This window comes from Drosophila sulfurigaster, chromosome 2L (assembly GCF_023558435.1).
Source record: "Drosophila sulfurigaster albostrigata strain 15112-1811.04 chromosome 2L, ASM2355843v2, whole genome shotgun sequence".
NCBI lineage: Eukaryota > Metazoa > Arthropoda > Insecta > Diptera > Drosophilidae > Drosophila > Drosophila sulfurigaster.
This window is the reverse complement of record NC_084881.1, coordinates 2,720,808-2,735,396: the sequence shown is the minus strand read 5'-3', so window position 1 is coordinate 2,735,396 and position 14,589 is coordinate 2,720,808. Positions and strand designations below refer to the sequence as shown.

Here is a 14,589-nt window from a genome sequence, read left to right as displayed (position 1 = left end):
TATGGTTCAGCCGTTATCTCTCAGTTCGTTTCACAGTTGAAAATATCCGAATACATCTTTCTATCTTGATTAGAATGAATAATCCTTACTCTTTGGTCGAATTAGAAAACAATCTTGTTCTGCTTAGAATTTCAGTATTATTATAGGCTCTTATATACGAAATCGAAGACAGACACACAGCTCTACATTGTTCCGAATGATAATCATAAACATTAACTTTCCCAGTCTATCGTATCCATTTCCTTTATAGAATTAAGTTTGCTGAACGAGTACTCAAAGTGTACGCTCAATTAGAACGATTGCTAGTTAAATAATTAGGACTTTATTGTTGCGCTTGATGGCTATCATCACAGCCCTAAAATAATTAATAAAGCATGGGAAATCAAATGCCGCAAAGTTTCTCACCTAGCGCATAATTTCGAAATTCCAATTTCCCACACCTCATTCGTCCATTTGGCAAAAATCATCGCCATCGTCATAGCCACCGCCTCCACTGATGTCATCGACTACATTGATCCTTAGGCAAACCAATTTGCACAGAACTCCTCTATTATTATACCCTATATTTAAACATAAGCGAAAAGGAGTCGTGTTGTGTAACAGAATTACAACAATCAATAATCAAATCAATTTATTGTACAATATTTTCAGACACTCAACATCTATTCGTATTTTCAAGGATTGGCATAGGGAATATTGTAGCCGAGTATCCTCCAATTCAGACAACAGCTTTGCGCTCCTGCTTGTTTTTCAGATGTGTATTTATTACCGGAAATGTAAAACAGCAACCACGAAGAGTTACAGCGAATCGGTAAGGGCACGAAAATGAGAGGCTGGAGGCTCATAGAACGAGAATGACGTCAACAAATATTATGAATATGAGTGATGCAATTGTCTGTTTCAAAATGCAATTACTGTCATAGGCTTTTTTATTGATCTGGTGTAGTATTTGTTATTATTTTGCAAATGAGTTTTTACCTTACCATCAGCATCAGCTCCAAACAAAAAGTTTCTTTGAAGCTGGAAGCTGCCATTACTTTGAAAACTTTAATTAGGTCAAAAAACATTGGTTGAGATACCGCAAAAACACGTTGCAAAACTCATAATTATATGAATACTAAAATATAATTTTATAATTGTTTTGTTCTTTATGATTAATCAAGAAACATACATAATATTGAGTCATTTTAAACTTAAAAGTAAATTATAATTAAAAGAAACATGTTAGTAAATTCAGTTGAAATCAATACCAAAATTATAAAGATTAAATTATTGTCATGTTAACTTCGATGAACTTAATATGTTAGTAAATATTAATAATAAATACGTTTAGAGGCGGAATGAATTATTTTTTTTTTTGTGTATTTGTCATTATTTTAAATAAACATTACTTTGTAGAATGTTATATTTTGTTATTTCAAAATAACTTATAAAGTGAAATTTATTTACCATATTTAATATAAAATACCGATTGAATAATTATTATTATTATTATAATTTTTCCAAATTTATTCACGCAGGAAATATGTATCTTTAAGCGAGGAAGATACTCCAATGATATTCCAGCCAAAACACAGATTCAGGTCCTGCAAATCGAAATGGCGATACTCAGAGTATTGCCCTAAAGGAAATTGGTTTGCTGTGGTGGCAACATTCACATTCCCAACGCGAATGCACATTCAAATTCAAATGTGAATCCGAATTCTTGTTTTCGTTATTTGTTCAAACAGATGTTGCCTGTTTTACCGATATTGCGAGTACATAGCTTTGTTATTTGTTGCGGATGCTGTTTTTCACTGTGGTCACCTCATTGGGTTGTTTTAGTTTTCGCATTCGGGATGGGAGCATTTGGCAAAGTTCGTTCGAAGTGCCCTCGATTGGTGAGGCGTGGATACCTTTTTCGACATAATTGTACTTTTAGTTAAAATTGTGTTTTTGCGATTGCTGTTTTTCTATAGCTGCACCTAAATTTAGAAAGACGGTGAAAGGAGTATAGAATGAGTGAGACTGAGAAAGTCCTACAAGATATATCACAGCAACAGCAGATTCCAACAACAAGTTGAATAGAGCAATATTTTACAATTGCTTTCATTTAACTACTGATAAAGTAATGTTTATGATACATTACTGAAATTTATAGTGTTTTACTAAAAATAATATTCATTCGTTCTGTTAAATATCGCATTTTTGGAATGTCAATTCTTGGGTAATGTACGCCTGCTTTTCTCTATCTTCCCCATTGACAATTAACAACTGCCATCGATGCCAACCACTGCCAAAATTTTCAGTGGTTTTGCGTTTTACAATACAAATTATTCTAAACCATTCGTTGCTAAATTTAAGCAACAACCACAGCCTATTTATAAATTTGTATCACAATTTACACACACACACACACACACCAGCACAGAACATATTGCAAAATATAGGCAAGTGGGTGGATTTTATGGGTTGTATGTATGTATATGTATATGTATGTATATCCGCTTGCGGTGGACCACAAACGCTGTGGCAACCTCCCGTCAGCCTTGCTCTACCCCGGGTCACAGCTGACAAGTGTCGGTCGCTTGCTTTTTCACTTTGCTAGCCAAAAAACGTCGATGGCAATGAGCAATCAAATTCATCAGCCACGGTTGCCGACACTACTCTTTATCCTTTGCTGTTGAAAATACTCTCTTGTCTCTTGAATAATTTTCATGTTTATTATTCCATTTGTTTGAAGGCAGCAACATTAAACTCTTTGCACTAGTAATTGGTATCGAATATTTTGGTAAAGACTACTCAAAATATTCCAATTACAATAAGTATTCAGATATCACTTTAATATAAAAAGTTATCTAATATAGTAATATTGTTGTGAACTAAATAATAATACACTATATATATAATTCAAAGAACAAACATATCTTATCAACTTTAAACACCTTGTTTAATTTGGATCACATTTTTTCAATGGTCCTAAAAGTGACTTTTGAAAAAATTTCGGAATATTTTTAAATCGACATAAAATTGTTTTGAAAATAAGAAACATTCGGAGTCTCGACTGTGAGATACCCGGTACCCATTTTCAATAAAACCATATACTAAAAATATTCAAGAAAATACTAAAATTTACCTACGGCTGTATTTGGTATACCGATGTATTACTGCAATGGAAATATACCATAGAGTATAAAATATACTACAATATAGTTATTGCATGCACCTTAAATCATGAAAATCGAACTTAAATAACAATATTTTTGGATTTGCGGGAACGGAAGTAGCCGTGGCACAAATTTGAAGCAAACTTGATTTGCATGCAAACATTTCAAGTGTGTCGAACAATGAAAAATATATATAAATTATATCTGCTATATCTTATAGTCTCATAGGGACTAACAGACGACCATGGCTACATCGTTTCGGCTGTTGACGCTGATCAAGAATATATAATTATTTTATGGGGTCGAAGATGAGTCTTTCTGAATGTTGAATTCATTTGCTGACAGCACAACTTTAACAATGAAGTTGTTCAAGAAATAATTTTAGTTTTTTAGTGTTAATAGTTTAAATGTATTGGTTATCAATCTTGAATATTTTCAATTTTACATGGTATCACGCTTATAAAAAGAAAGAAGATATTTGTTTTTATAGAATTTAGATAATCTTAAAAGATACAAATTTAAAAGTTATTTAAAAACTCAGTCATTCACATGAACTTATCCGGCTTCAATTAAGAACGTACTGATTTGGAAAAACTTCTAATTCGTAATAATCACCAAATTTATTTTCATTGGTAGTCCATAGTAAATTTAAAACCCTTTTTGCGGAATTTGTTGACATCCCCTTTTTGATTGTTTTCCGCACGTTGAGTGTGAAATTTAACGGGTACCTGGTAAGGTAAGGTTCAAATTTACCTAACGACCTACTTGGCTGAATTAAAAGTTACGCATCGAAGAGTTTTGATGTGCCTTTGATGAGCAGCTAATTAGCGACAGCTGGCTGTTAATGAGACCAAAAAGCCAAGAATAAAAATGACGTTTAAATAATGCTGCGAAGAGATTTGTAAAATGTCTTATATTGCTAAATACACAAAACTTGCCTATATATACAATCTTGATAAAAATTAACAGCTGAAACTACTTGTATATAGAGTGAGCGCAGTTGAGAAGCTCTAATCCATGCAATAGAAGACACCGCTCAAGAGAAAGACTGCGTTGAACTATAAATCTTGAATCTGTATGTTATTATAAATAATTAATTCAAATATAATATGTTTTAACACACTATATACTATTAATCTACAAATCTTTAAATCTTTTTTAAAATGCTAGATTTTGTAAGCTTAGCCAACTGATTTTTCGTTTGCAATTTCACAATATTATGTTACAGCATCATAGTTCGACTGTTAACGCCTTTAACATTATGTTAACGTTTCACTCCTAACTATAATGGCAACATATTCATGTGCCCTTAGTATGTAAACGCCTTCAAAACAACAATTTAAATAATATGACAAATTTCTATAATATAATAATGGAGTGTTGGCTAACTCAAACATAATAACTTTTAAATTAATATACTTAAATAAATAACATTGCATAAGATAATTTACTAAATATATTAAAGCATTCTAACAAGTATAAATCGTGAGAAAAAATTATTAAATTATATGATTTCAAAACCCATTCTGATAAAATTCGTAGGTTTGATTGAAATGTATTGTAACAATTATTTTGATAGTCATAATATGCTAATATGGCTCAAAACATTAATAGCCGTTTATATGGGTTTCGTCAGTAGATTTTGTTTGATAAAACATGTAAAATGTTGAATTTTGGTTGCAACAACAATAGAGTTTGCTATGCCGACACTATAAAAATTCAATTACTCTATTTTTTGCCACAATTTCCAAGCACACGAGCGCCATCTGCCAGCCGCAATGCAAACACACACGTAAGTTCGCAATCGCAGTCAAACTCGCTCACACACACATACTCACGTACACAAATGCATGTACGCATACGCACATGGGAAGACGATACGTACGTGCATAGAAGCGCCACCTGTCAGTTCGACTAAGCACCTGGCATTCGGCAAAATGTTCGTAACGCACCCCCCGCTAAATTACATAGAAATTTTCACATTTCCAAAAACCAAAGAAGGGAACAGAGCACAGTGGAGAAGAGAAGAAGAGCGGGTGGATGCGAGAGTGCCTTGCACACACTAAAACACAGTTAGCTAAAAAAGAAAGGCGAGAAAGCATTGGAGAAACTAGAGTCTAAAACACACACACGCCAACAGACACACAAAAAACCCCATCTAGCGTCTCCATCATCCACCAACGCCACCCGCACTCCGCACACATTTGCGGCTGTTCGCATGAGCGCGCAACTTTTCTTGCAAGCCCCTAAAATGCTGCCTTTCATTCCATGCTGGTTTTGCTTTTAGCTGCAATCTTTTTATATCCTGTTCCAATAGCGATGTGTAAGAAGGGTATAATAGGACAATGGTGAGGAGACAGCTCTCCGAATGGAGCGATGTTCCTCTCCCTCCAAGGAAGCATACAAATCTCAGATTTTGATACTGCCGGGAGACTTGACTTTTTACGAGGTATCTGCAGACGATCAACTTTCTAACGTGTTTATTTAATTTTTGTTCGCGCTGCTATTGCGAGACAAATGCCTGCGCGGGTGTTTGAATGGATGAAAAAAATGTGTAGTCAAAAGAACGAAAGAGTCAGAGAGAGATAGTAATAGATAAACAGTGTGAGATGGAAAACATTGCGCATTCTTTGTGCCGAAGCGCTTTTTAGCTTTTAGTTAAATAGAATTTTATTTAGATTGGCCATGCCTGCATGACTGTACTCATACCCTTCGAGTACCCGTAGAAATCTACGACTACTCTTATGCCATTGTGTCTATTTTGACGGAACTTTCAGACGCTCCTTCAGCGGACTAGACAAATTTAACCCGATTTGTGTAGCAAACGTAGTAAAGTCAAAATTTATTAAATTATATTTTTTATATACTTGGTTTTTAAAGAAAAGAACTTCAATTTAGTAAAACTTTAACCACTTACCTTGTTTCCAGAAATAATTGTAAATCACGCAATATGTCACTGAAAGTTATAATATTTACTCAAGATTTTTCAAAGCCTTGCAGAGAAGAAAATCTACAAAATACTCGTACCTGCAATGAAAGACAAGACAATAATCAAAAAAGATCGAATTACATCTTGGCTCCATAAAATAAGCTAACTAATTAAAACTTGGATTTCAAACGTACATCATTGTTTTTAAATTAAACAAATTTTTCATATTTCTTAAGGCATGAATTATTAATATGGGCATAGTGAATACCACAATTCGTTTTTCACTAAAAATGTATGTCACAGGTAGAAGGAGGTATCTCTGAACCTATAAAGTATATATATTCTTGATTAGAGTCAACAGTCGAGACGATCTAGCCATGTCCGCCTGTGCGTCCGTCAGTATCATCTAGATCTCAGAGATTATAAGAAATAGTGATGTTTTGGAAAGCGTCGAACCTATTTAAAATAATCAGCTGTGACTTGGAATAACAAATTAAATTCTGACAGGGCTCAGCTTTAATTCACATACAACAAATACATCTTCTTCATCTTTGTTTCACAATAGCTGAATGCTATTTCTTCTTCTACTTCTTTGGAGCAAATTTATTTTAAAATTTAAAATGTTTAGATCTTCATTTAAGAATTTATATATATAATATATTGCAAGTTATTAGCCGATCGTAATTACACATTCCGTTAACACAAAGTTACCGTACACGTCTGTACAATAGGTATAAAAATTAGGGTTTTAACATTCCTCCATCATTTTTTTCACCAATTTCTCATAGACGAGTATTATTATTTTATGTCAACATAATTTGTATTAGATTTTGGTAATATTCATAAATAATTACATACCATTTGGTTAAGATCCGTTTACAAGCTTATAAATTATTGAACTACATTTATTTATGGAAACATGAAAAAATAACCAAATGAGAATAATTCAATGAAGTATACCTGCCTGTTAAATACCCTTGATATACGAATTTATTATCTGAATTAAATTGTAACTTTCATTTTTGATTGAGTTCGAATTTCTACGACAAGGACATATTATTTTCTACATCAAATTCAAATTATTCTTATAACAAATGATATTAACCGAATTTCGATTGATATACATCACTATGGAATTCAAATGTAGTGACCATCAATAAATATTGAAGCGGATCACAAGAAATGGACATTTCATTTTACTTGACTTCCGCAAACCAAATGTCGAAAATATGCTTTGTGGGAATCTACAGAATAAGAAAAAGTGTAAATCCTTTCCGGGCTTTTCCTATTGTGTTTCTTTCGCACGAAAAGAAGAAACCAAACTTAATTATATTTCATTTATGATATAAAATAAACCTCCTGTTGCCTTTCAGGATAATTACAGAACAAGAGAACACAACAAAGAGACAAAAGCAAAAATAATGTTGCACAAGAAGAGCATAAACAAAAACAACAACAGAACCAACAACAAAAACAACAAAAACAACAACGACGAATAACCGCAACTACTTAGCAACATTATACACTTCCGCGCAGCAGCCAAGCCCGCCCAAAACGTAATTATTGTTGCGGTAAACGCTGGAGCCACGCCCCCAATGAGCCAGCCACCCGTGACCACAGGCCGTGCTTTTTAATTTCTTCATAAAGAGCGAGTGAGAGCGCTCTCGTGTGTGTGTGTGTGTGTGAGTGAAACAGCAAAAATGACAACGTGCCGCGAAAATTAATCCATTTGCTGTGACAATGACTTTTATGCGGTTTTCAGCAATGCGCCAACCATCCGGACTCGGCCCAGTTCGCAGTTCCAAGTCAGGAAGCCGGACAGCCGGAAAAAGTCAAGCCGCAGGCCAAATGCGGGCATAGAGGGAGCCACAAAAAAGAAAAATAAAAAAAACCAACTGTTGGGTCTTTTTTCATTGCCGCGACATGTAAATATTTGGCGACATTTATACCGAGAACAAGAAAAAAACCAACGAACTGGGGTCCTGGGTCCGTCGCGTCCTTATCAAAGCAATTATCTCGAAGATGCCAGCGACCCGTCTTTCATTTGGACTTTAGGTCTTTGTTTGAGTTGATGCCGCCGTTAGTGAGATAAAGTACACAACATTTCTGTTTGAATTTTTTTTTTTTTGCGAGATTTGCCGAATTTGCCACGGTATGGTCAATTTGGGATTAGATCATCTTGAGGTCCGCATTGAAACAAATTTGTTAGAGGTGAGAGATAAAATATTAATGATTACACATTTGGCTCTTTGTCTAGTTGAAATCTTGTATTACACGAAAAATTGTATTTCGGAACACAGTGAAATCTAATTCAGTTTAAAAACTTCGGGAGTCAAAGTCGGAGAATCCAAAACTATTCTTCAAATGCCAGCAATAATAGCAGGTATGTTAAGATTACGTGTTAATAAAAAATAGGATTAGTATAAATTGTTGAAAAGTTAAAAAGTGAAAGTATTAGTAAAACTAATAACCTTTTTTTACAACCACTAAATATTTTCATAATTGATCGTAAATTTTGAGGGAGGCCGCTCAGACGAAAATTGGTGCTTAGAATGAAAGCAAACTTCAATAACTAAATTATAAAAAAAGCGAGCCATTAAAAAATGTAATAAGAATGATAGACATATCAATATCAATGGGGCAATTTGCCAACTTTGAACTCATTTCGTATTACGGTTTGGATTTCAACTTGATAAACACCACGTAACGGAAAAATGTTAGCCAAATTTACACATTTCTCACGAATGTGAGAATATAATACTATATGTATGTTGGTTATTTTTCTTATTTGTATGAGATTTTACACGGGGCAAATGTGACATTTCAAATATATTGAAATACATGGGGAATACCCAAACTTTTGGTGATGTGGAAACAGGCTATAAATTATAAAAATAAAAATTATATTTCTTTGAATGACAAATGATGAAAATTGTTTTTTCAAAAATATTTAATTGGCACAGTTAATAAATTCATATTTGCACACTTTTATAAAATTCTTTTCACCACTTGCGAGCTCGGAGATCTAAATTTAACCTAACCAAAGATATTCTGCCTGATACTGGCCCAAAATCCCCTTCCTCGTTTGGGTACCAGCTCGTGCTGAATTTCCTTGTTGTACTGTTCTCTAAGCAGTGGATCCATGGGTCCCCAATTCTTTTTGGGTCGGAAGGCACCACGCACCTTTTCGCCCAGAGTACTGCCCGGCTCTCTAATGATGGCCACAATCATCCAAATTGGCAACTGTACAATTCCAAAGGCTGTTATACACCAACCAACCCCTAAAAGAACGAAAAAAATTCAATGCGTTTTACAGAAAGTTGGACTTCTTTATAGACTTACCATAAGCCCAGGCGGGATAGTATTGATTGTTATAGGTGAGTGGCTCGTAGGTGGCGTAGAAATATATCAGGATTACGGTCATGATGAGCGGGGTGAAGACGCCCCAGCAAAGTCGCCAGTAGAGTCCCACCTTGCGACCCAGCATGAACTCAATGTCTTTGCAAAGTCGATCTGTGCCATAGATCCAGCCAATAGTGTACAGCTCAGCAATCCCCAGAACTAAGGCAATCATCGAGGCTCCAAAGAAGTCGACAAGCGTAAGCATATATTGACCACCCTAAACAAAAATAAGTTAGTTTAATTGCCGACTAAATGAAAATAAAGCTGCAGCTTACCGGCGTGATGTACATCAGACCAATGAGAAAACTAACGACGGCAATGAGCAAAGAGCATTGCCATTGCTTAAAGTTGGGGAAACGATCCCGAATAGCGGTCACCGTACACGAGGTCATAGCTATGTTGGAGCCGATACCCAGTACGAAGAGCATAAGGAAGAAGAGGACGGAGAAGATTTGCGGCAGCTGCTTGAATTTTGCGATGGCATCAGGATACGATATGAAGGCCAGTCCAGCCCCGCCCTTCACCACTTTGCCAATGTCTTCGGTACCGATCTCATGGGCTAAATGACCCAAGATTCCAAAGATGGTGAAACCCGCAAGGAGGGAAGTGGCCGTATCCAAAGCTGTCACAATTGTTGCGTCTCGATGAACATTGTGGCCAAATTTGTTGAACGAGGAGTACATTATGATGTTGCCGAAACAGACGGACAGAGAGTAGAAGCATTGCGTGACAGCGGCATACCATACTTTGGGGTCCAAAATCTTTTCCCAATTCGGCTTGATGAAATAGTAAATCCCATCGAGGGGAGCCAGGCAAAGTAACAGCTCGAACGAGAAGAACGCCCATTATGACATAAGGAAATAAGGCAAGGAAGTAAGATGCCTTGCCGGAGCTCTTGACGCCACGGCGAATAATGAGGAAGACACACGTCCAAGAGACGAACAGACCAATCACAAGTTCCCAGTTGGGCAGCCCAATGCCATCAGCAATTTGATCCTTTTCGCGAAGAACCTCTTTGCTGAGAAGATAAAGTCAAATGTTTATCAGAAAAAAGAAAAACATCAAGATAAGCTTAAAGAGAAGAAACTACAGCCAACACCGCGTGCGCTTAGAAAGGAATTAAGCAACTAGGAGATCGAAGCAAACTGATCATTAAAGATTACATCAGGCAAGCCTCACAGCACTTACACATAGTACAGTTCCGAACTGGATGTTATGCGATCTGAGTCATTATCAGCTTGAGAATTTAGTCCACGATTCCAATTGATTTTGCTGTCGCCTGGCGCTGAATCAATACAGTTCTCGCCCCATTCCACGCGGCACGTCGCCCATGGCAACGGGTTGTGAAATGAGTCGACAAAGTATCGACAGAATATGGCCACCAGAGAGGCGTAATATGTGCTTAACATGAACACCTGGAATGCCTGGCCAACGCCAACACCTTGATGATTGAGAAAAGATCAACGGATAAAATGACTGAGTTGATTATTTGCGATTATGAAGCTGAACACCTTGAATTGTGTTAAGGATGCGATGCAAAACGATTGGTGATTAGTGTGGGTTAGTTCCAAACAGATGTAGAGTACACAGAGCCAAACTAGGAATTGATAATAATAATACAGTTCTAATCGATATAATTAACTTAAAGTTATTATACTTTGGTCCCCACTACTTGAATTCGGATCACCCTCGCCCCGATTCGTGGTTTTCGATTCGTGAGAACCAATTGAAGTAACCTCTAAGTGGCTGTTGCAATCGCTTAGGGGCTATTGCAGCATTCTATCCTCAGTTCACTCAATTGACGTCAATATGGAATGTTGCATCATGAGCAGAGAAGAGGAAACTTACTCACTCGTTCAATTAACGTTCCAAGCCAATAAAGCGAGCATTGAACGGCCATAAACTTGAATCTCTATCTGGCACTGAATCGAGCCCAGTTCTAGGTGATGGTGCCACGATAAGATTACAGTACAAAAACACCACCAAAAAATAAGTCGTGCGCCACAACAACATAGTTAATACTTTACACACTACAAAACAGGAGACCGGAAAAGGTGTTTGGGATCTATGGATATTGGGAGCAAATACCACTTACAGAAAGTACAACTCCGCGGAGGCGACGAGCTGTTGTTGCTCCTGGGGCGACGACGACGATGACGACGGGGTCGACCACGCTGGACTGAAATCCAAGCTGGAACTGATGCTGGTGTTGCTCTGACTGGAGGCCACACAGTGAGTCCCCCAATCCGGACGACACTCGGACCATGGCAGCGGGGTACGAAACGAGTCGTAGAAATAACAGAGTGTTATACCCATTATTCCTACGTAGTAGGTCGTGACAAATGATATCGATATCACCTGACCAATGCCGACGCCTAGAGATGTGAATTTGATGCGATAGCGATGAACAAGATGAATTGCAAAATAGTACAAGTAGCAATAATAAATAGAAAATACCATATTAATATGTGAGCTAATTGATTTCCTATTACCAAAGATCTATTCATTGGGAATTACTTACAAATAAGATAAGATACCTTATTGGTAAAACTTAATAATTCTCAGGTAAGGATCAGTACTCGACTAATATAAGCGGACGAAATGGTACTCATGGAAAGTATTAACTATCTATGAAGTCCGCTTTTTTTTAAAGCAAATGTCACCGATGAAATGTCAGGGCATTACAATATCGACCAGACAATGCTAATACCAGAATGCGGCTCTTACCTTTCATTGCAGGGCACAAATCGAAGACCTTAACGGATCCGCGGCTTGAAAACTGTCCAATTACCATTTCCAGGTAGTAAATGGGTTTGCCAATTAGAAAGAGCACAATGAGATATGGTATGAGGAAAGCGCCTCCTCCATTGTCGAGGGCTGTGAACGGAAAGCGCCAAACATTGCCCAGGCCGACAGACATCGCTATGCAGGACATTAGGAACTCCACACCCTTACCCCAGGTGTCGCGTTCATTTTGTCCCGTTGGCGTTTTGCCCGCAGCGTGCTCAGCATCATCTCTTGTCTCTGCTGGTTGTCCTGGCAATGACTATGTATACCCGCGTGTGTGTGTGTGAGTGTGTTTGAAACGATTAGCTGAGGTCAAAGATACTGGGACATATGTGTAGATTTTGGCCACTTACCGACATGGCCAAAGTGCTGGTTGTGCTGTGTCCATCGTCACCCACAAAGGCCGGATTCTGTTGCAATGATTTCATGCTGTTTATCTGTGCAATATTTTTGAATTTTTGGTTGGTGTCTTCTATGAGCTGCGAGCTAACAATAATCACTGCGACTGCTGTCGCTGCGGATTTTCCGCTGAGTTATGAAAGTGTTGTAAAACTGACAATCAGATAAAATGAAACAACTTACAGATAAAAGCCAGTAATAACGCTTAAATTAAGTTGACTCACATTGTCGTATTCTAAAGTTTGGACGATGCCAAGACACCCTAACTTAATGTTAATTCTTATTAACACAAAAACAGTGAGTTTATTCACTACAATCTGTCTACATTCCAAACTTCCTCATAGTTATGATGAAAAAAACAGTATATGACTACATGGTATACAACTGATTTCACTGTCGTGATATAGATAACGAATAAATTCGGCTGATGATGAGCGATATAAAAGCAAGTGCAGACGGCCCTAGACAGAATTCTGTGTTTGCAGGTTTCAAGAGTTGCAATTTTTATGATGTTAGCGATGAGCAGAAAGATATCATGATAATCAAAATTACAATTGAGGTTATGACATGCACAGTGTTATTCCAAAGACTTTTTGCCATTGTAAAGTAGCCGAAGAGATATTTAAAAATCTAAATTATTCTCGGAATTTTAATAAAATGTGAAATCACATTAGGGAATATTCTTTGTATAGAAGCGTAAGACAATTCGATTCATACTTTTTCTTTGAACGCAAAATATAAACTTATATGAGCTTTCTCAACGCATTTATGTGTACTATGTATCCTGATCTAATGGTGATAATTTGATACTACTGAATTTTATACCTTTAGATTAATCACGCTACACAAATTTTCTATGTTTAAGTTAACAATAATAACAATAAATACGTGAAACTTTCAAATTCCAACCACTTCTATCATCCTAATTGATTATTTTTTCCTTCGGGAACTACATCTTATGAGCGACAATTCTAAAAATGGGTCATAAATATAAAATGCAATCTAGTTATTTCGTATTGCGCAATGAAAAGCAGCAAATTCTTATCGGCCCATTAATAGATATCTGATTTCTGAATGGTAGACACGCAAACTGTTCTTTGTTCGTCGATGTGATTGCTTTTATAAAGATAAAATTCTGTGTCTAGCCATCATGAAGTAAATGCACTATTATTGCTCTCGTTTATAACGATAACAATTGTCGTATGCACTTCATTGTTATTATCATTGTTTAAACAATTCACACGTCGTTTAATTTCTTGCTCTTGCTTATTGTAGGACTAATAAAAACGCTAATAATTTTATTACCTAAATAAAGCAATTAATCAGTACAAAAGCAGTAACATCCGAAAGCTATCAATAATCACTGATGTTAATATGTAACTTATGCACATAAATATGTGTCTTTATGTGGTAGACACAATCAGACAACTCTTGCTTTGGCAATCGACTATCGCGTTCTCGCTTGCACTAGCAAACAAACTTTGATTGATATAAATTCAGATAAGACCTGTTTTTAAGATGTATGTTAAATAATAATGAATTTAGTTGATTGGAGATTTGCAGTCCTATTAATTTCTAATAGCACTTCTATTTGTTCAATATGCAAGAGGATTGAAAAGAGGACTAATTATCGATGAAAATACTTATTTTTATACCCCTTTACCAATAGGGTAGAAGAGTATTATAAATTCGTGCCTCCAGTAAATGTATGTATAGTATGTAACAGACAGAAGAAGTCAACTTCATAAAGTATATATCTATATTCTTGACCAGAGACTATGGGGGTAGGGATATGATTTTTTTTCGACAATTTATTTTTTTTGTAGGTAAATCAATTTGGTTTTAAATTACCACGCCCAGTTCCGCCCATGTATAAAGCTAAAGTTGGTATACACACACATAATAACAACAGAACATGATTGCTAA

General features: G+C 36.2%; 1 protein-coding gene across 1 annotated transcript; it reads right to left on the bottom strand.

Annotated features, from left to right (window-relative positions):
- Positions 1–8,853: 8,853 nt before the first annotated feature.
- LOC133845790 (sodium-dependent nutrient amino acid transporter 1) lies at positions 8,854–12,707 on the bottom strand. Its single transcript, XM_062280365.1, is given in 7 exon segments — positions 8,854–9,356; positions 9,418–9,694; positions 9,753–10,280; positions 10,282–10,495; positions 10,666–10,918; positions 12,205–12,523; positions 12,618–12,707. Coding segments are annotated over 7 exon segments (1,911 nt in total). The 5' UTR covers positions 12,693–12,707; the 3' UTR covers positions 8,854–9,111.
- Between the last annotated feature and the right edge of the window lie 1,882 nt (positions 12,708–14,589).